This window comes from Sitophilus oryzae, unplaced genomic scaffold (genome assembly GCF_002938485.1).
Source record: "Sitophilus oryzae breed Bouriz unplaced genomic scaffold, Soryzae_2.0 scaffold_684_pilon_pilon, whole genome shotgun sequence".
Classification (NCBI taxonomy): domain Eukaryota; kingdom Metazoa; phylum Arthropoda; class Insecta; order Coleoptera; family Curculionidae; genus Sitophilus; species Sitophilus oryzae.
In genome coordinates, this window is record NW_022147289.1 from 1,551,482 (window position 1) to 1,574,951 (window position 23,470).

Below are 23,470 nucleotides of genomic sequence, written 5' to 3' on the forward strand. Positions count from 1 at the left end.
ACACCCTGTATCTCCGAAACTAAGCATTTTAGGATATATACGATTTTTTGGCATACATTTATACGATTTTTTTGGCTTATTTTTATCTGCAGAATATGCTGCCGAAGTTTCCGGAATACAGTTCGGACCACCCTGTATATGATCCTTCATTTTTTACAGATTTTATTTAGTTTCCTTATATTTTCAGTACATAGATTAATGTGAAATTGTATAAAAGCAATGTTGACACAAACAGTTTTATAAGTAAGACTAGAAAAAGTACATTTAAAATTTCAGTAATGTGCAAGTAAGTCTTTTTTTGTTATTTAAATCATTTTAATGCCTCAAGTCATTTGATTTTAAGCCATTTCTCGAAAGCTGACTTAACACTTAAAATTTAAGTTTTTTTCAAAATGATTGAAACAGACAAAAGACTTAAGTCATTAAAAATATTTAAATCTTTTTATACAGGGTTGTTCACCACATACGACACGGAGTAGCTACAATACTCCGTGTTAAACGACTAGATTTTTACAAATTGTAAGTTTTGGGTTCGTTGAAGGACTATTAGAGCTACAATTTAAAAATATTTTTACAAGATACAAAGTGTCCCAAATAAATAAAAAATATTAAAGTTGTATTATTTTAAATGGAACACCCTATATATTATTACATTTTTAGTTTCTACGATTAAAATAAAGGTAAATTTGATTAAGGTTTATTACACTTAAACCTTACCGTTTTTGAAATATTTTCAATTTTGTGAAATTGCAGTATACATTTTAAGGCTTCATTTTTCCGAGGGTATCAAAGTTTTTAATACTAAATATTTACTGAAGTTTATTTATTGATCAGTTATTGTGTTGCAATAATAAAAACTTTACTACCTTATACAGAGTGTCTAAAAATTTATATTAAATAATTACTAGCTTTAAACGGCAATAACTTGTTTAATTTAAATGGAACACCCTATATTTTTTACGGGAATCAGATGCACAATGTAATTGTCTATCAAATTGTATTATGCCATTTTTTACCCATCTCTTCAAGTTTTCGTAGAAAATGCATTTTCTTATCATTTAGACCTGATAATCACTATACCCATGGAATATTGATTGACATTTTAGCTTATTTTTAAAGATGTAACAAATTTTCAAAGGGTACAGATACTAATATTGTCGATATAGTTGGCTTATTTAATTAAAAAATAAAAGAACTGTTTAAATATTTTTTGTTAAAGAGGACCAATTAATATGATCCCAGTATCCAAACTACATTAATTGACTGTTTACGCTGATTAATAATAATTGCTCCAAATACTAAAAAACTGAATTTTGTGTGTGTATTAGACAGTGTGGTAAAAGTGCCAATTTTATTTATAAAAACAGATACGATTTTCATAACTTATTATTATATTGATTTCTGATTCAAATCCACATTTATTTAGAATAATTTATTAACGAATACAATTAAGTATGTAGTTAATTAGTATTTGGGCGGAAATACTGATGGTTTATTTAATTAATGGTATACTCTTTTATAAAGATTTAAATAGTTTTCTTTTTGCATACAAATGGCCTAGTAATATTATCATTTTACTAAAAACGATAATATTACTAGCCTGTACATTTTGTACATTTGTTGTTTTAAAAACAATCTAAAATGTCAATATTCCATGGGTATATTGATAAATGAGGTCTAAATTATAATAAAATGCATTTTCTACGAAAACTTGAAGGAATAGGTAAGAAGTGGTATAATACAATTTGATAGACCGTTAAATTGTGCATCTGATTCTCATAAAATATACAGGGTGTTCTATTTAAAGTAAATAAGTTATTGCCGTTTAAAGCTAGTAATTATTTAAAATAAATTTTTAGACACTCTGTATAAAGTAGTATAATTTTTATTATTGCAACACAATAACTCATCAATAAATAATCTTCAGTAAATATTTAGTATTAAAAACTTTGATATCCTCGGATAAATGAAGCCTTAAAATGTATACTGCAATTTTGCAAAATTGAAAATATTTCAAAAACGGTAAGGTTTAAGTGTAATAAACCTTAATCAAATTTACCTTTATTTTAATCGTAGAAACTAAAAATGCAATAATATACAGGGTGTTCCATTTAAGAAAATACAACTTTGATATTTTTTATTTATTTGGGACACCCTGTATCTTGTAAAAATATTTTTAAATTGTAGCTCTAATAGTCCTTCAACGAACCCAAAACTTACAATTTGTAAAAATCTAATCGTTTAGCTACAATACTCCGTGTCGTATGTGGTGATCAACCCTGTATAAGGCTAAGTCAGATTTTTATATATTTTTACGTTAAATTTTTAACAGCCGCATTTCTTGCGTCAAAAATATAGTTTTTGAGGAACCGGTTTAGATTATTTGTTGTATTACACGTATGTAGTGAGTCTGTTATATTTCAAGTGAATCCCCGACTCCGTTATGTAGCACGAAAAACAAACGAAAGAAATTTGTCTTGAATATATTGAAGAGTACCTTAAAATCCTCCAACCCTTAGCTTATGTCATCGACATAATATTACATAGTGATCAAAACACATCACCACTTTTTAATAGGCATGTATTCGATGACATCTAAACTTTAATATATTAAACGTTTTACGAAACATTTCGTAAAACATTTCAGGGATAGTGTAGCGGATGTTGATTGAAACAACACAAAATAAAAATGCAGTTACGTCTGCATGAGTACGTATAAGTACAGATAAATAAACTCATTATAGTTTAAGATTAACAAGCAACTGATAACATTTTAACTTCGGAACAAATCAAGGCCCTTGAAAAAATTAATTATCGTCATTTTTTTTAAGGATCCTCAACAATAAGATAAAACAAAAATGTCAATTTTCAGTATAGGTACTTGAACTTCAAATTTAATTTGGTATTTAATACAAAAATATATTTGAATTTATTTTATTTGTTAAGATTCTGTTTATTTTTAGAAGGAGTAAAGGCAACGTCATCGTCAGTCTGAAACCAGCCTGAATTTTCCTTATTAATATTATCATTTTCTAAATACTTCTAATGCGAACTCAGCCAGAGACATTCTGTATAACCACAGCTTATTCATTAGACAGCCGGTCAATTTTGTTAGTGTTTGATTACCTGCCGTGCCTGTTTTCAGACACAATTTATCTATACAGGGTGCTACAAATTCGAGGTACGAGCATTGGTATCTCGGTAACCGTAATAGATACGAACATGGTTAAATTGGGGCAAAGTTGCCGCTTTGGGATGTTCACCAAGATGCCATCAAAAAAGTTTTAAAAATTTCAAGGATTGCTGAGTTTTTTTGAAAAAACGGATTTTTTTGAGAATTATTTTTATTTTTTCCTGGCGTTACTTTTTAGGCAATCAAAAAACTAATTGCACATTCTCATTGTCACTTTATTACGGCTATCTGACAGTATTTTTAGATTTTCAAATGACAGTAGAACCCCGATTATCCGAGTCGCAATTATCCGAGCTCCGGATTAACCGATCCAATCTAAAGACCCTGATTATCCGAGGTCGCGCGTCTATGGTCCGTATTAACCGAGCTTCTAAAATATGCTATATGTATATTTACATATTTCCGTTTAAAATCGTTGGGACTGCCGGGGAATCCCCTTGGCCCGTGTGAGTGGTTCCCCTTATTTATATTTTTGGACTCTTTTAGCATGTAAATTTGAGTGAATGCAGTTCGTTATTGCGTTCACTAGGAAGAAGTAGTATACGTATGTACTCGCATGATTTATCTGGGTGGAGTTTTAGTTAAGTGTATACCAACTGCTTTGTTTAAATTTTCGTTTGCCGTATTATAATGGAACGAAACAAACGTAAAAGAATTGTCGTTCCTATTGAAGAAAAATTAAAAGCCATTAGGAGAATTCAAGCAGGAGAGACAATTAAAATTGTTGCACGAGATTATATGTGTAGGTGAGGTAACAGTTGGAGATTTGGAACAGAAGCACTAAAATAGAAGAATGGTGTATAAACAAGTTCTTCGTCTTCGCCAAGAAGAAAAATCAATGAAAAGGGCGACTATGAAAGCGTTAACGGTGCTTTATTTACGTGGTTTACTCAGCAAAGATCAAAAGGTGTGCCTCTTCAGGTCCCATTTTGCAAGCAAAAAGCAATAATGATTAGTGTAAAACAACTCCAGAGACAGATAGGTTACCGGCAGTTCTGGATGGCTTGACCGCTGGAAAAAACGGTACGGTGTACGACAACTGACTATATATGGAGAAAAACTTTCTGCTGATGTGTCATCAATTGAAAAATTTAAACAGGACTTTAAAAAGCTAATCAAATATTGTAGGTATACATGTGATCAAATTTATAACTGTGACGAAAGTGGTTTGAATTATAAAATGCTTCCATCAAAAACATTGGCATCTCGACAGGAAAAATCAGCTCCTGGGCACAAAAGAAGTAAGGAAAGATTAACCATAATGACATGTTCCAATGCATCTGATAATCACAAAATTCCACTTATGGTGATTGGCAAGTCTGCACATCCAAGAGCGTTAAAAGTCATCTCACCCAAAGCCCTACCAGTTTATTACAAAAGTCAGAAGAGTGCATGGATGGATGCGACGTTATTTACTAACTGGTTTAAAGAAGAGTTCGTGCCATCTGTGACTAAATTTTTGAAGAGAACCAGCCTCCCTATTAAAGCAATTTTGTTGGGGGGGACAATGCCCCCTCTCACCCTGGAGGACTCCACGTGGGCGAAATTGTAAATTTCTTTCCTCCAAATGTAACCAGTATAATGCAACCAATGGACCAGGGCGTCCTCGAAAAGATAAAAAAAAATATAGGCGTTTATATCTTGAACATCTACTAGAATGCACAGAAAAAAAAGAGGATATTATCACTGGGATAAGAAAGATTACACTAAAAAATGTTATTTACTGGGTAAGCCAAGCTTGGGATTCTGTACGCGGTTCCACTATTCAAAAATCTTGGTCGAAAGTTATTGATATTGAGGACTATAATGACAGTGAAGATGATATTCCATTAAATGAATTGGCTTTGAAATGGAAAAGCCGCGGAGAAATGTCCTGTACAAATTTAAACGAGAGAGGAGAAGAAGAAAGTTTATTAGAATTAATGCAAAACTTGAAAGGTTGCAAAAATGTGACAAGACAAGACGTTGATGAATGGGTTACAGCAGATGATTTAGAAGAAGAAATGAACATTGAAGAAATAGCGAATGCGTTTCTCAGCGAACGTCTTTCTTCGAAAAATCAGATGACGATAACTATGACGAAGAGGTGGATGAACAGCCTTAAGCCACTAAGATTACCCATCAAGGTTTTGCTTCTCTGGAAACAGCTCTGAAGTATATCGAACAACAATCAGAGGCAACCCCAACAGATTTGCTTCTTCTTAACAGATGGAGAAACATGGCAGCGAGAAAAAGAAGATGCAATATGAAACAGCAGCGCATAGATACTTATTTCACTGTTTTATAATGTAGATTGTATCTACATATGTAGGTACTTATGTATTTACATGTTAAAAATGTTAATAAACCGTTTAAAGTATGTATTGGTGCTTATTTTTAATAAATCCGGTTATCTGAGTTTTCATAGTTATCCGAGGAGGGTGTCCCCACGTTACCGGATAACCGGGGCTCTTTACTGTAGCTATAATTTGTGAGATACAGTGGCCAACTTAATCTTGGAATTTGTTTAAATACGGACTTAAATTTTTTATTTCAGATTTTGAAGGAACTCGGTCTCCTGAGTACAATGATATGCCACACTTAATATTTTTATTGCTTCGGACATTTGAACATAATTTATTTATACTAATTTCAAGTCCGGCTCTGATTTTTTAGAGATTTAATCTATTCATCGTTACAATATTGATAAGCTTTCAAACTTAACAATGACGTGGGGAAAATCAAATGCAATAACTAAAGGGGCATTACTTGGCGTCATTTGTAAAAGTGAAATCAATACATTTCAACATTTACAATAAAGAGTACAAAATACATTCGGAACTATCACAAGAAGTTATGTTCAAAGAGCTATAAATAATCAACAAAAAAGAGATTTGTCCATTAGGAAGGGTAGTAACCCTTTCGAACATGTAGTGCATTAGAAACTAGTTTATAGAAGTTGATTTATTTATAACAACTACGATTAGTATTATGAATATTATTAGATACACATTATATTATTACGATTAATTTTATTAATTAATTAGATATACATTAGTACACTGAGATTCCAAATTCACAATAATAAAGTTAAAAATAATATCTCTAAATTGCTGACCTGGATATTATTTATTTGAATCTTTGAATTGGGTTGATTTTCCTTATTCAATGTTAATTAGCGCTGATCAATATTGTTGCCAAGAATATAATCAGATTAAATAATTTAAAAAAAACAGAGTCGTAAAGGTACCCAAAACAAAAAATAAGTATCAAGTGTGGCATATCATTATACTCAGGAGACCGAGTTCTTTCAAAACCTGTAATAAAATGCAGGTCCGGCAGTTATAAATATACAGTCGACGCGCTAAAATTCAAAATAAATTCTTAGTTATAAATCGTTTGTAAATAGTTCTATAAGTCGTTTATCGTTATTAGTTTTGTTAATTAGTGTTAAATAAATAGTGTTTAAATAAATTGTGACTTTCTATCCACACGGAACCGACGAAAAACGTAACAACAGGAAAAAATAAAATTGATTTTCCAAAAAATTCGTTTTTTCCAAAAAACTCAGCAATCCTTGAAATTTTTAAAACTTTTTTGATGGCATCTTGGTAAACATCTCAAGGTGCAACTTTGCCCCAATTTAACCATATTCGTATCTATTACGGTTTCCGAGATACCAATGCTCGTACCTCGAATTTGTAGCACCCTGTATACAAAAGTGCTTCGTTTGTGCCCTAAAGGACATCAAACTTTAAAAAATAAACCCGTGTTTTCGGATATTGTAAGACCTGCGTTATCCGGTTTGAATAAGATTTTGGGTGTCTATAATATGTTTTGCTAAGTGCTTTATTAACATTTGTGTTTTACAAAAATCAAGAAAAAGTACGGGATAACGTTTTATTTTGTAATCCGATTTTTATCATTGTGGTATCAGTGTGAAAATAAATTTATTGGCATTATTTTTATTATTTTAATGACTTATATTCTTCGGTTAGGTGGGTTTATACCGGGGTAAATTCAAAACACCCGGTGGAAAAAATGAGACGGGCATTTTGGATAAAAAACACTTTCCTGTAATCTTGGATTTGTACCTAATGCCGAGTTCAGACCAAGGCGACAAGAAGTAAACACGATTTTGAGACAAAAACAAGACAAACTTGCGACAAAAAATGGAGAATTCTGACAAGACAAACTTGTCCACACCGCAAGGACAAAAGTACAACAAAGTCAAAAGTTTAGTTATTGCGAATGAGTTTTATTAATCATGTTATGCCAGGAAACGAAAACATGAATTCGGAAAAAAATTGTGTCAAAGAGATCATTGTTTTAAGTGGTTCGGTTGATCCAGAGAAGTAACATACCAAAAGTCCAAAAGTCCTGAAACAGCTCCATACGTGAGGACAGGCAAGACACACTGGTTAAAGATCTTTCTTCTTAAACATATGGGAATATCAGATCTCAGTATATGCCTTAGTTTGCCGAATGCCGCCCACGACAAACCTATTCTTCGTAGAATTTCGTGGGTCTGATTATCCCTTCTAATACCGATCTCATGCCCTAAGTATTTATATACTAAGGGCTGGCAAAGGTTAGTCTTGGGTCGAGATTTCCGTGTGTAAGAAGAGTATAATGCGTTTATAATGTACTGAACAAAGAGAGGACAGTAAACACGTTGCCAGACATATGAAATAAACCGAGAAACTGTGCACATCCCTAAGAGACGTGGAAGGAGATATAGCAGATTTGCCGCAGTTGATCGGTCGACCCAATCAGTCAGTAGTCAGTACCTAAAGTTCTAGGGAGAGATGTACATTATGCGTTCAGTTTCACGATTTAATTACGTCTCATGATACTTTATTTGTTTATTTATTAACGAGTCGTTGTAATTTTCCCTATAGCTTGAAAATTTTTAAGTGCAAGCTAGAAACACTTACATTTTTGGTAAAAATAAGTGGAATTGAGTTGGTTTTCGACAGTGGTCGGGCTATTGGAACTCTGAATTCGAAAATCGATATCTCGAAATCTATTAGAAATAATTGATTGTAGTATTTCCAAAAACTTTCTTAATATTTCTGCTGTATTTTCTTCGTAGACAGTAAGTGAAAATCTTTATCAATAAAAAACTACACGACTGCTGAAAATTGCTATGCTCTAAAAGTAAATAGATGGGTTGTTTACAATTTTTGAATGAAAAAAAACCAACATTATCGAATTTTTCTTATGTAAACATGTTATAAAAGATCCTATAAAAAAAGTTTCAATATCTAAAGTGTTTCTTGAGTTATGGCGTGTTATGTGTTAAAAAGTTGAGTTTTTAAATTATCGCGATTACTGACGTTTTCTCGTTATAAAAAATGACACCTTAAAGATATCCTTATAATTCCATTTCAGATGCTCAGAAACATTTCTAATGATTTTATCTAGTTATCTTTTCGAAAAAAAAGTATTTTAAAAATAAGCGGTTTGCGATCGTTATTTTACTTTACTTGATAGGGAAAGGCGTATCGGCAACGCCGCAACAGCACACCGTCGCATTTCTCTCACTCCGACTTAATAAGATCCCTATGCGATTTACTTCCACACATGTAAATACCGACCCAAGAGTAACAGTTGCCAGCACGGTAATGCACTTGTTCCAAAGGTATGTTATTAATGTTTAAATTTCCACTTAGTACTAGGTTTGTCATGTCTTGTGTCTTTGACAAGTTAATTTTTAAACCGACTTTTTCCGAAGCATCATTCAGCATATCCAGCATATTCTGTGCCTCCTGTATGTTGTCTGTTATTAAAATAATGTCATCTGCAAAACAAAGATGATTTATCAATTTGCTATCGATGTTAATTCCTGTTGAATCCCCAGTTTATCATTTTTAACATACTTTCTAGCACAGCAACGAATAATTTAGCGGACAGTGTGTCGCCTTGTCTTGCCCCTCGATCGATATTAAATTTGTCTGTGCATTGATTTGTCGATATTCTGACGTTTGCCGTGGCATTATCATATATATGTCTTATGATTGAGGAGTATCGATGATCGATACGACTCTCACTTAGTGTCTCTAGAAGCTTCCACTGGTCTACCGAATCGAATGCCTTCTCAAAATCCACGAAGACAAGCATTAGTGGTCTATTATACTCAATGCATTTCTCGAAAATAGACTTTTTTCTTTCGAGCGAACAAGCAGGTTTCCGATCAGGTTACGGAACAAACGATCATCTTCTAACAGTCAAGGTCCTTATCGAGAAATGCATTGGAAAAATATCAGTACTTTATTTAAAAATGTGTAGCTCATAAAAGAATAGAGATAATAGGAAAATTCAAAAAATGAAATATACTGAATAAATCTAAGATTACAAGAAAGTGTTTTTTATCCCAAAATGCCCGTCCCGTTTTTTCCACAGGGTGTTTTGATTGCAAAAAACGAAGTTTTGATTTACCCCTGGTATAGAACCACCTAACCGAAATATATAAGCCATTAAAATAATAAAAATTAATGCCAACAAATTTATCTACAAACTAATACCATAATCATAAAAATCGGATTACAAACTCAAAAGTTATAAAACATCAAACTTAGTCAAAATTTTAGGGTGGCGGAATTTTGTGCCGGGGAGTTTATAATTAATTAAAAAAACAATACAATCTGTTTGTTCATTCTTTATTAAATTTACATATTTAACATCTCCAAAAAATAAAATATTTTTTGTTCACGCGTTACATAAGACAATACGAATCTTATTAACAATGACTTCTCTCAGTAAATCATTTAAAAACTATCCATTAAATATTTTACAGTGTCATGATACTCTTTTAAACTTAAAGAATATTTCAGTGCGAATCTTATCGGTAATACCGGATAAGATCTTTCAGTACGTAAGTTACCGATCTAGAAGAGGTGGCTCTGAAACAAAAAAAACAAGTGATAAACTCTAATTTATACAGTGGGCAAGTTTCAAGTGTCATTAAACTAAATAAAATTTAGATGAAATGATCCTTAAATCTTATAACCTACCATCATTAGAAGTTGAATACAAAGTTTGTAATAAAACCAAAGTTAAAAAGCAATAATAAAAAATTTAAATAAGAACATAATTAATCTGACTTAAGGCGGGTTGACACGGTCCAAGTGTACTTGGACCTTGGACCAAGTATGCTTAGATGCTGCCATGTTCTTATATTAATGCTACGCGCATCTTACTTGTAGACTGTTTGTATAGTGGAAGGCTTTTTAACATCAAAGTTGCACGAAACTTCCTTTTTTTCTTGTTGGTCCCTTTGAGTAAGAAGACTAAGGAAGGAGCATATCAAAAATCTTAGGTACACCGCGATGGGCCTCAAATATGGCCGACTTAAATTCCGGTTTATCAGTGTCGTTCTAATTTTATTTAAAAAATGTAAAACTATGATGTAGGGTAGACGTGGGGTAGACTCAATAATTTGTTGTTTTATGTTACGTTGTGAATAAATGTTGGTAGTTATTAAAATTGTTATAAAAATATATAATTCTAATAAAAATAGATAAGTTATAATAAGTATTTATTAACACAAACATCCGATACGCTACTGAAGCAGGTAAGTCAAATTAACGTATCTAAATTCTTTGACATCTAATCTTTGACAAGTAATAAATAAAAGCTAAAATGCAAGAAAAATATATAATTTAGTTAATTTAAGTAAATTTCATAAATGATCGGTTTACTACACGTATGTATATTATATAGTCACTTACTAGCGAAAAGTTGTTCCATTATTTCACTCAATTTTTGCCGAGATCTACCGCACGCTACACAACCAACTATTTGAGAATCTTTTTCGATAAATCGCGATAGTGTCACTGTTAATTTAAGTTCTGCCACAATTTCCATCTAGATTTACTACCTTTATACAACTATCAGTGGTAGAATAAATAATAAATAACATAAAATAAGCTCTGTAAAGACTGACAAATCCACAAAATTTCAAATCAAATTCAAATGTGTCAAATGAATCGTCAAACAGAACTGTCAAGGATCCCCACCCTAGAGTGCTTTAATGGCGCTTTTTCCGCCCACCATGCATGAATACATGGATAGCATTATGCTCCTTCCTTAGTCTTCTTATTCAAAGGTTGGTCCAACTCGATTTTGACAAGACAGTTGATACCATAGAAACTGCATAAAATGATACGCGTGCAGCATCCATATACATATACAGGGTGTTTCAAAAAACAAGTGCCATCTCTCATGGGGAGGGTCCTCATGTAAAAATAAGATTTATTTTTCATATCAACATAGGTCCGATTCTGTTTTGTTTCGTAGCTACAGGGTGTTGAAATCTTAATAATTTTCGATTTATTATATTTTTTTCCAAGTATTCTTAGTGATTCAAATGAAATTTTGGGGGTAAAAGTTACTATAAGTGCTACATATTTTCATGTTAAAAAAGTGTCGATAAATTAATATAATTAATTAATCTAAAATAATAATAATATTAATAGATTTAATATCTACACAATTTTTTATTCTAGTAAATCTAAAGTACTCATCATAAAAATCTAAAATCAACTCTATCGAATAAATATTAAAAAAATCGAATTAACTAGCATTACCTAGAACTAACCCAGTAATCCATTCCTAAACTAAACTAGCTCTTGACCTCTTCTAATATCGGATTTTATTTTCCTCTCCAACGCCTTCCTGAAGTTTTGGTTTGGGTTGGGGTATCAATATGTGAAAACTACATTGCTAACGCCATCACTATTCTAACCAAACTTCTTCTTTGGATTGATTATTGCGCCATTTTTTTATACCATAATCTTCAAATGAATCCTCCAAAGCATGCAATGGCAGGGTTGCCATGTAATGTTCTTATTTGGGTTTGCAATTACATGCTCTGAAGGAAACTCTAAGACTATATAAAAAAACTTTATTTCGAATAACTAGTACAATCTGTTCTCGTGTAAATCTCAATAGTATAGTCTATAAAATGAATAACTTTGAATTTTGACCGTTATTTTTTACCAACATGGCAAATATAAAATCTCTCTATCCAAAAAGTTACTGATATTCTTTAAAATTAGTGTCTGAACGAATCAGATAGGTAACTCTTTTTACTTTCGTGAAATAGAAAAGGAAAATAATAAAACAAGCAAAAAACAAGTGACATTTCTTCCTTTTCTTGCAAAAATCAACGCGAAATGTCATAACTGACAAAAGTAAAATGTCATCAGCCTTTGACATTTCTAAATATCAGACCAACGCCGTCTCTAATAGAACAGCCTCGGAGCGAGATTTATGACGTGACGCTAGTTAGATATCACGGATTAATAAATATGTTGTAGAATACATGGAAAACATAATTATTCCTCGTATTTTTGGTTTGTATTTTAAGAATGATATAGTTTACATAAAATATACATAATATACAGTTAATAAATGTTTTACAATATACAAATAATGAATAGGTACATAAGATAATGGGTAAAATGTAAAAAATATTTTAAATTTTGGGGTTTGAAAATCGATCTAATTTAACAAAAAACATTCAATATCTACTAATAGTGATATATTATTATTTCCATTCACAAAATTTATATCTATATTTTGCAAGCATCAATGTTCGAAAAATTATATTTCCAAATAATACAATATCATAAAAAAAGGCGTCAGCGATGGCTATGAAATAAAGATCGCTGTCATTTTATATGTAAAATTATTCTAAAATTTTTGATTTTCTTGGGATTTAGGTTCGGGAAAAACGCTGATTAAGTTTTTATTTGGGTTTTCATTATTTTTGTTGGTTTAAAAAAACGTTATAGCTAACGTTTATAGCCTTCATCAGTGTTGTGTCATATGAAAAAAATAGTGTCGAATATAATCCAAAAAATTACATATGCGAGGAACAATTATGTTTTCCATGTATTCTACAACATAATTAATCCGTAGTATCTAACTAGCGTGACGTCATAAATCTCGCTCGGAGGCTGTTCTATTAGAGACGGCATTGCATCAGCATGGCCGCAAGTTGCTAACCTAATAAAATTTACACTAGAAAAGCCCGCGGGAACTGTCAAATTCAAAGTTATTCGTTTTACAGACTATAAATTGAATTCGGTTAACCCTAATTAGCATATCGCGCGACATCCAATAATGCATAGTTGCATTCCTAATATTATATAAACTGACCTTAATTAACTTAACTTAAGAAATATTTATATCTAAACTATTATGTACAGGGTGTAATAATATTTATACACTACATATCAGAGACGTGCATATGGGTTATTTTTCAAAAAAAAAATGTGTGCGCCACTGACTTTTTCCTTTTGATATCAAAATTGTGGAGGCCGTTTAATGCCAACTAAAAGTTAATAAATTATATATTTTATCTAATTTATTATTAAATATTATTACCATTAGTTATTATTACTATTAGTCCAACCTACAGCAATTTCAAATAAAAAAATAATGATATTTAAGATAATTACAAAAAACCTAATTTTAAAAAGTTTTAACATCCTGCAACTCTAAAACTATGCATTTCCTTATCCATATTTATATGAACTTTTTTTATATTTTTTGATGAGGAATCAATGAGTACTCATTTAAAACTTTCGCAAGTTAATGATATTATTTTTTTTAAAGGTTGCTATCAGACTTGGATCAAGGCAAATTAATAAAACTGTGTTTATCTCATCAAGGAGGCCGAAATCGAAAAAATATCAAGAGACAACTTTTAATCGGCATTAAACTGCTTACGCTATTTCGCTAACAAGAGAAAGAAAGGTCAGTGGCGTACATGCTTCTTTTAGATAAATATTCCAGTGATAACCCATATGCACGTCCCTGACGAATATGTATATGTCGACACTTTTTTTACCTTTAAAATATGTCGCATTTATAGTAACTTTTACCCTCAAAATTTTATTCGAAACGCTAAAAGTACTTGGAAGAAAATTATAATAAATCGAAAAAATAATAAGACTTTAACACCCTGTAGCTACGAAACAAAGCAAGATTGGGCCTATGTTGATATGAAAAATAAATCTTATTTTTATGTGAGGAATCTTCACAGGATGGCCCACGTTTATTGAAACACCCTGTATAGGTCATACAAAATAAACTTTTATTGACATGATTAAGCTTGACCGGCACAGCGTTACCCACTTTTACATATTTTCTTTTAATCAAAATATTTTAGGAAACAAAGATAAATTAATTATAAATATATAAACAGTTATTATTTACATCAACCAAACTCACCTCCTTAACAGTACTTAAGGGACATAAAGACCTATTACTACCGCTTTTCCGCTCAAAATATTCTAATAAGGTTGCGATGAGTTTTTTTGCAACGGCTATTAAGCTATCTTGTACACTTCGCACTAAAAGAAGTTCTAAAAAGAACAATGTTCGACTCCAAGGTCTGCTAGTAAAAATTTTAAGCTTAAAGTATCACAACACAATTCGTATAAACCAAAAACTAGTAATACAAAACTAAAGTGTCAAAAGGAATGACACAATGTCAGGAAATATCCAGAAACCATGAATATGTTCGGTTGACTTGATCCAAGTACACTTTGACCGTGTCAACCAGGCTTCAAGCATATACGTATAAACTATATACAGATTATCGCCTATCCCTGCAATGTGTTGGAGCTGAAGCCGAGATAAAGACAATTAGATAACCGGTCTATGTATATTTAAGTTCGTCTGTTAGGCAGACACTGGCGCAATAGCGCAACTCCAAAATTCCGAATATCGATTAGCCCTTACTCTAAAGATTAGCCAATTGTCGTACGGAAGCGCAAATAAAAACCGTACGAAGTTGGACGAAGCTGCACGAATGAACCGCTGGTGCTAGCATCTAGTCTCTTATTGGTCTATTTATCCGATTAATAATTCAAAATCCACGTTTGCGCATCACACTTGAGCAGGCCTAACTGAGCGACTTAGGCAGACAGTATGGTTACTTTATAAATATATGACTTCAGGCTTACCTTATAAATGTCACATGAAGGTCATTCAATTGTTCTGGAGTGGCCGCCATGATACCGCCATTATTTCTTTTCGGAAGCGTATCCAGTCCATTCATTAACCACTTACTCGTTGTTGTTCTGTTGAAGTCTAGGAGCTGGACAAATACGTCACTTACCTGTGAAATCAAAAGCAGCTTTCTTAAAAGTTTAGTTGTTTTCAGAATACAGAATTATAGAGTTTCAAAAAAATATATTTTTAGGGTTCCGTACACAAAAGTTTTAAAACGGGAACCCTATTACTAAGACTTCACTGTCTGTCCGTCCGTCCGTCTGTTACAAAAGTCTATCTTATGAACCGTTATAGCTAGACAGTTGAAATTTTTACAGATAATGTATCTATGTTGGAGTTGAAGCCGTTAAAATCTAGGATTCCAACCTGCCTTACTAATGTTGCCGCTATAAGAACAAATACTAAAAACAGAATTCAATAAATGTTTATAAATAAAAAAGTACTTTCACTAAACATTATCTTTTAAGTAAGAATTTTACATAGAAGCGTTAGGACTTTACGCTGCTATGACGTTGGAGCCGTAGTAAGGCAGGTTCGAATCCTAGTCAAGGCGACTTTTTTTAATCGTTTTTTTTTAATTTCTACATATTTATTTTTACTTTTTACATATTTATTATTGATTAATACAATTTTTAGTAATGTGTTTCTTCATTTTTTTTTAAATTACTTATACGCGCATTCAAAATTTCATCTAAATCGGAAAAAAAGTTTATAAAAATATAATGACTAATGTTGTATAGATAATGAATGGTACTGTTGCGGACCCGTACCGTGTGAACTCGGCCTTAGGCCTGGCCACTCGCCTATGACTCATACGCCCAGCGACGCCGACGTTCTAGAACGAATAAGAATTGTCGAGACATATCTGGATTGTCTGTCGCTCTCATATATAAGCAGACGCCTGAGGCCTGGGGAAGATAGAGATAAATAACAGGTCGACGCGTACAGTTACAATCGCCGCGCTAATTCAAAATAAATTCCTGTTAGATAAGTAATTAGATAAATTGTAAATAAGTTATAAATAGTTCTTTAAGTCTTTTAATCGTTATTGTTTTTGTTAATTAGTGTTAAATAAATTGTGTTTAAATAAATTGTGACTTTCTATACACACGGAACCGACGAAAAACGTAACAGTACGGAACCCTTCGTGCACGAGTCCGACTCGCACTTGACCAACTTTTTCTTTTTTGTCATATCCACTCTTTTCTTTGTTATTCCTAGCATATTTCCTTTGATATTTCGTTCCATTGAGCGTTGTGTCACCCGCAGTTTCCTTATGATATGGGTTTTAAGTGTCCAGGTTTCACATGCATAGGTCATGACTGGTAGCCAAAGTGCAAAAAATAAAAAAATCGATTTTTTTTATTTTAATCAGATTTTTTTATTTTAATCGGGTTTTTTTGATTTTAATCAATTTTCTGTTTAAAGTCCTATCCTAAATGGCTAAATCTTCGTAACTCGATATCGATAATGTTAACATTTCAACGGTGTGTGTCGTTTTTCTGCATAGGTCACCGATATATTTTATTCTGTAAACTTTGCCGATGCTCCTATTTGGAAATTCAATTAAATATTTGGAAATTATTTCCAAAGGGATTTTTTTTGGAAATAGTCATGACTGTCTTAAGTCAAAAATAACGTCAATATTTGGATGAAAATTGGTATCTGGTAGTTTTTTGACATGAGAAATTTGATTTTGATGTCATTATGGCTCCTATTTCTAGAGGGCGCCACCTACATGTGTTTTAACTGTTTTGAAGAGTAATAACTTTTTGTCCGTACCTGTATAGAACTACCGAGTGAAAATTTTTACATTTTACATAAAAAAATGTTTCTTGGTAAAAATCGTTACCAGCAACCCTTCTCGAGATATTTGGAATGTAAATAGTCAAAAAAAATCATTATTGACAAAAAATAAACATGTTGAGTAGGTAGTTATTTGACTGAAATGATAAATTTGCGAAATTTTTATTTTTTTAAATTATTCATAAAATTTTCTTCAAAAAAATCGTGATTGATGATGATTTGGCACAAAAACATTTCAAATTTATGATTTCAGTCTCTTAACTATTTAGTTAACATGTCTAATTTATGTCAATGACGTCAGGTATTGATAGTTTCGATTTCAATTATCTCGAGAACTATTACTCGTAGCGATTTTTATTAAGAGATCTTTTTTACGTTAAAAACGTGATAAATGTATATTTTTTTACTTTGTAGTTTTATACAGTTACGGACGAAGAGTCATTACTCTTCAAATCAGTTAAAAATATGTAGGTGGCGCCCTCTACAAGTAGTAGTCATATTGACATTAAAATCAAATTTCTCATGCCAAAAAACTCCCAGACACCAAATTTCGTCCAAATATTGACGTTATTTCAGAAATTATTTGAAAAAAATGAAAATAAAAATGAAACTTCTACACCCTGTATCTCCGAAACTAAGCATTTTAGGACATACAATTATAAGAACTACTTTACTTATTTTTATCTGCAGAATATGCTGCCGAAGTTTCCGGAATACAGTTCGGACCACCCTGTATCTGTCAAACATATACTAAATAAAACACATGCACTTACTTCAGGCAACAGGTACATCTGCAAATAGAACACGCACGCCTGCAGCAGACTGGTCACCAATTGCTGCCCGAACTGGTCCAGAATGTCCTTGACCAGCTTGTGTCGTTCGGCGTAGTCGGGCTGGGACTGTCCAGTCTGACCCTGGTTGATCAGGTCGCAAAAGAACTTCATCACGGACACGTTGGCCTCCTTGTGGTCCAGCTGGGAGGCCAGCAGGGCGCACTGGATGATCGGAACGAGGGCGGAACACTGGAGGAAGGACATGGGGGCGCGGCGTATAAATCGGCCACATAATCTGCAAATTAAGAGATATATTAGGACAACTGAAGAAAAATGCCGCGGGATGTGTACAGGGTGGCGCCTCTCATACGCCGCGGAAGCTCCAAGGAGAATGGTAGTTTATAATTTGATTGAAAGTACAATAGTTAATTTAACTACATATTAGGCTATACCGGGTAAATTCCAATTTAGATAGCTTTTATTGTAATTTAAAAATTGTTCTTTATTTCTGGAAAATGTTAAATATGTCAAAAACTTTACATTTTAGTTACATACTTCTCTTAAAAACTCACCTTTATTTTTCTCCCAAAGTCCGAAAACCAATTAATATATATGGCGTTCCATTAAAAAAACACAACTTTGACATGTAACTTTTTTGGGGGACACCCTGTAGAACTCTCTATATTTTTAAAAGGTGCTCTGAATTAACCTACATATGCTCACAAAATTTCATTTCAATACAAACTGTCGTTCTCCTTGGAGTCTCTACGGCGTATGAGAGGCGCCACCCTGTATAGGCGTTCTTATCGACATGTTACGAGTATGATTCGAAAACAGGTGTGTCTCTTTAGCGGTTGAACAGTGGCGTACGATTTTTAACTAACCTAACCTAACCTAGTGAATGTTAACAATCACTGAATTTCCGACTTTCACTGTAACATATATATTATTTTTATGTATATACGGAGCAACCCGGAATCATTGAAATAATTGGCAATATATTGTTAGAGGATTTTAGAATTAATGACTGACACCAAAGCTAAAACAAATTATAGATATTTTAGCAAATTATATCAAATCATTGACATCAGTTTTTTGGTTTGTCCTATCTTCTTGTAAATTTTAAATTTTAACAGAAAAAAAAATTGACGAAAAATATTAGTATACTCGTACTAGTTTCTTTATACTACACTCTAACTCTGTAGACAAAAAATTGGACATTTACATTTTTTCTATCTATGAAAAAAATCTGAAATATAGGAATAATATATCTTTAAGATTATAAAACACTTAAACTTGAGAGAAAAATAAAAAAAATACCTGAAAAAATCATCCACTGTATCTGGATGGTTTCTAAGTCCGTGTTCTTCTTGTAACATCTGGAATGTGGGTTCTATAAACATCTGAAACAATTAAGACATAATCGTTGAAAAAACTAAGAAATCACACATATTTTCAAAGTAAATACCTGTAACATGTCGATAAGACCGCCTATACATCGCGGGTCGGTAGCGTACTCATCCACTAGTATGCTGCCAACATATAGAAAACACGAATGCTTGTGGACGCTATAAATCCTTACTATTTGGCCAACTAACGTTTGTAGGACTTCGTGAATCTACGACAAAGTGATATAAAAATTATCTGAGAAATTCGCTTTACTCTTGAAAGAAATTCCCCTTTTTTGAAGCTCCCCCGTATATGAAACCAAAGACATCTCTATGAATGTGGTAGACAATGATTGGGTTTTGAAATATTCTGTTTTCTTTTATCAGGTAAGATTTCGACAGACAATGACAGAAGAAAAGTTGATGACGTCCATACCAATCTATTTATTTTACTAAAAAAAGTTTATAATATTTTTTAAGTTAACTATGGATGGGTTTAAATATAAATCCCGTAATGCGTCGTCTCTTGTTGTTTTTAACCAGTTTTATTGGTTTATTTCAAAAATGACAGATCATATTTCAGTTTTATTGGTTTGACGGAACGATGAACGACAAACGGACGCCGATGCGTATGAACTCGCCTTTAGATTTTTGAGGCTTGTCAAAGTCTTGCCAAATTAATAGGCAATATTTCGTATTATATTAAGTGTTATTATTAATAAAATAGTTTGTTTTATTTATGTTGTTTTATTTATTCCTATGGAATATTACAAATTTGTATTTGTACATAAGTTATATTGATAAATATAATAATAATCTCTTTTATATTTTTTGGTATGTGGTGTTCTGTTCTTGTTTGTTTTGTATTAACACATACCGTTTTTTTTAATAAAATAACTCAATTAGATTTTCTCAGTTTTATACAGCTTTTTCCACAATATTTTGAAGTAATCACTTGTCACTCAAATTTTAAATATATTAATTTCCTGCTATGCGTTCCAATTGTACCAACTTATTTCTTTGTAAAATAAAATAAACTACTTTGAAATTAAAATGACAGACACATCTATCACTGTCAAGGATCTTGTCGTTGGACAGACTATAAAATGTGTAAAGACCATGGAAGTCCGAAATTATTTTCGTTTCAAAACGAAAGACATCTAAATAAAGTAATTTCTTTACAATCATACAAACTTTAACACTTTTATATGAGTTAAAAGAAGATGGGTACATAAATATGGCAACGCTGTTGAGTTCCGTGTGCATTTCTATTTTTTCCGACTACCAAGTGGCGTTCTGTTTTCTATCAACAATCGTAAAAAGTAAGTTTAATTTAAATTTTGATTTATAATGCCGATTTTAACTACCACTTTTGATTTTTAAATGGCACCCTCGGTATATTTTTACTTTATTCGATAGAAAATGACACCCTGAATAGAATGACATACCATACGTCAACATTTGACATTTTCCCTTAAAAAATCGTATTTAAATTTCAATCTACAGTGCCATAATTGTGTTAAAAACATTAAATTTTAATCAAGGAGCCTTGAAAAAATAGATTTGATTGTCTAATGTTTTTCGTGTCTTGTCCTGGCCGGTTAAAAGATGCCCAAATCGTATTTTTAATCATATCTCACTTTTTTCAAATGGAACGAGGGTGGCTCATTAGCATATTTAGAAAAAGTATTTTTTTACGAATAATTTGGTAACACACACTTGGTATTTCGCGTCAAATTGTCGTTCTGAACCGCACGTTACAATTTCAAATAACCCACATACGAAAATATCAAAAGTTGACATATGATATGTCATTCCATTCAGATCGACATTTTCTATCAAATAAAGTAAAAAAATACGGAAGTTGTCATTTAAAAATCAAAAGTTGTAGTCATTTCCGGTGAAACAGGAAGTGACCAAAAACAATTGAATTCGCCAATCAATCCTAATTTATGTCATATACTAACATAACAAATCTCGTTTTTTATCTAAAAAATACAATATTATAGAGATGAGCCACATTTTTTTGACACCCGGTATATTTAGTTCGCCGTTTGTATTTGTACCCAAAAAAACATTAATAATAATAATAACATACTTCGCTTTCAAACACAAGCCGTAGATCTAACGCAACCCGCAGAAATTTGACAACATCGACTTTTCATGAAAACGATGTTTGATCGCGATAAAATGTAAACAGCTTTGTCTCCCTTTATTTAGATGTCTTTGTATGAAACAATGCTTTATTAACCAATTTGCTGAGACTTTATACAGTAAATTTACTTATTATACTTACTTGATGACTAGCACACCTAAGCATAAATCTGACGCTCCTACAACACCTCTCCATTATCCTAATGTCGTTTTGGTATTTGTCAAATGCCTTGGATAAAACTGGCCATATTTCCAAAATCACTGGCTTACACGGATGAACTTCCCCTGAAACGATATATAATTTTATTTCCGACGACGGAAAGAGATACTTTCCGAAACGTTAGGTATTTTTTTGTTCGTTAGGCAAATTTGTTTATCAGTAAACTTAACTGCTGACAAGTAGTTTCCTTTGGATTAACGCAGCAATGTTTACAAAAAATAACTATTTTATTTTGTAGATTTTCTTGCAGTGCCGAAATACCCATAGAGGATTTTTTTGGAGAGATATACAAGGTTGTTCACCACATACGACAAGGAGTATTGTAGCTAAACGATTAGATTTTTACAAATTGTAAGTTTTGGGTTCGTTGAAGGACTATTAGAGCTACAATTTAAAAACATTTTTAAAAGATACAGAGTGTCCCAAATAAGTAAAAAATATAGCTGTATTTTTTTAAATGGAACACCCTGTATATTATTCTATTTTTGGATTCTACGATTGAAATAAAGGTAAATTTGATTAACGTTTATCACACTTAAACCTTACCGTTTTTGAAATATTTTCGATTTTATGAAATTGCAGTAAAAATTTTAAGGCTTCATTTCTCCAAGGGTATCAAAGTTTTTAATAATCAATATTTACTGAAGATTATTTATTGATCAGATATTGTGTTGCAATAATAAAAATTTTACTACCTTATACAGAGTATCCAAAAATTTATATTAAATAATTACTAGCTTTAAACGGCAATAACTTGTTTAATTTAAATGGAACACCCTATATTTTTTACGGGAATCAGATGCACAATGTAATTGTCTATCAAATTGTATTATACCATTTTTTACCCATCTCTTCAAGTTTTCGTAGAAAATACATTTTCTTATCATTTAGACCTGATAATCACTATACCCATGGAATATTGACATTTTAGCTTATTTTTAAAGATGTACAAATTTTTAAAGATGTAACAAATTTTCAAAGGGTACAGATACTAATATTGTCGATATAGTTGGCTTATTTAATTAAAAAATAAAAAAAACTGTTTAAATATTTTTTGTTAAAGAGGACCAATTAATATGATCCCAGTATTCAAACTACATTAATTGGCTGTTTACGCTGATTAATAATAATTGTTCCAAATACTAAAAAACTGAATTTTGTGTGTGTATTAGACAGTGTGGTAAAAGTGCCAATTTTATTTATAAAAACAGATACGATTTTCATAACTTATTATTATATTGATTTTTGAGCCAAATCCACATTTATGTAGAATACTTTATTAATTAAAACAATTAAAAAGTATGTAATTAACTAATTTTTGGTCGGAATAATGGTGGTATATTTAATTGGTATACTCTTATACAAAGATTTAAATAGTTTTTTTTGTACGCCAATGGGCTTGCAATATTTACCACCTGTACATTTTGTACATATATGGTGCTATAAAAAATCTGAAATGTCAATATTCCATGGGTATAGGATAAATGAGGTTTAAATTATAAGAAAATGCATTTTCTACGAAAACTTGAAGGGATGTGTAAAAAATGGTTTAATACAATTTGATAGACAATTAAATTGTGCATTTGATTCACGTAAAATATATAGGGTGTTCCATTTAAATTAAACAAGTTATTGCCGTTTAAACCTAGTAATTATTTAATATAAATTTTTGGACACTCTGTATAAGGTAGTAAAACTGTTATTATTGCAACACAATATCTGATCAATAAATAATCTTCAGTAAATATTTAGTATTAAAAACTCTGATATTCTATATAATTTCATAAAATTGAAAATATTTCACAAACGGTAAGGTTTAAGTGTGATAAACCTTAATCAAATTTACCTTTATTTCAATCGTAGAATAGAAAATAGAATAACATACAGGATGTTCCATTTAAAAAAATACAACTATGATATTTTTTAC

The 23,470-nt window shown here is 31.6% G+C and overlaps 2 protein-coding genes across 2 annotated transcripts in view; one reads left to right on the forward strand and one right to left on the reverse strand.

The window, feature by feature from the left end:
- Nucleotides 1-4,373: 4,373 nt before the first annotated feature.
- On the forward strand, nt 4,374-5,346 carry LOC115888119 (jerky protein homolog-like). The gene is made up of 2 exons (XM_030907704.1): nt 4,374-4,741; nt 4,926-5,346. The coding sequence occupies exons 1-2, from the start codon at nt 4,374-4,376 to the stop codon at nt 5,344-5,346; spliced, it is 789 nt and encodes a 262-aa protein (XP_030763564.1).
- A 4,474-nt stretch (nt 5,347-9,820) lies between these two features.
- The window catches only part of LOC115888104 (transportin-3), a 34,206-nt gene continuing 20,556 nt past the window's right edge, over nt 9,821-23,470 (reverse strand). Inside the window, exons 11-16 of the mRNA XM_030907676.1 lie at nt 21,466-21,608; nt 19,250-19,399; nt 19,102-19,184; nt 17,782-18,076; nt 15,154-15,308; nt 9,821-10,077 (exon numbers count right to left, since the gene is read on the reverse strand). Of these exons, the coding sequence (XP_030763536.1) occupies nt 10,017-10,077; nt 15,154-15,308; nt 17,782-18,076; nt 19,102-19,184; nt 19,250-19,399; nt 21,466-21,608 (887 nt within the window). The 3' untranslated portion in view covers nt 9,821-10,016. The remainder of the gene's footprint in view (nt 10,078-15,153; nt 15,309-17,781; nt 18,077-19,101; nt 19,185-19,249; nt 19,400-21,465; nt 21,609-23,470) is intronic.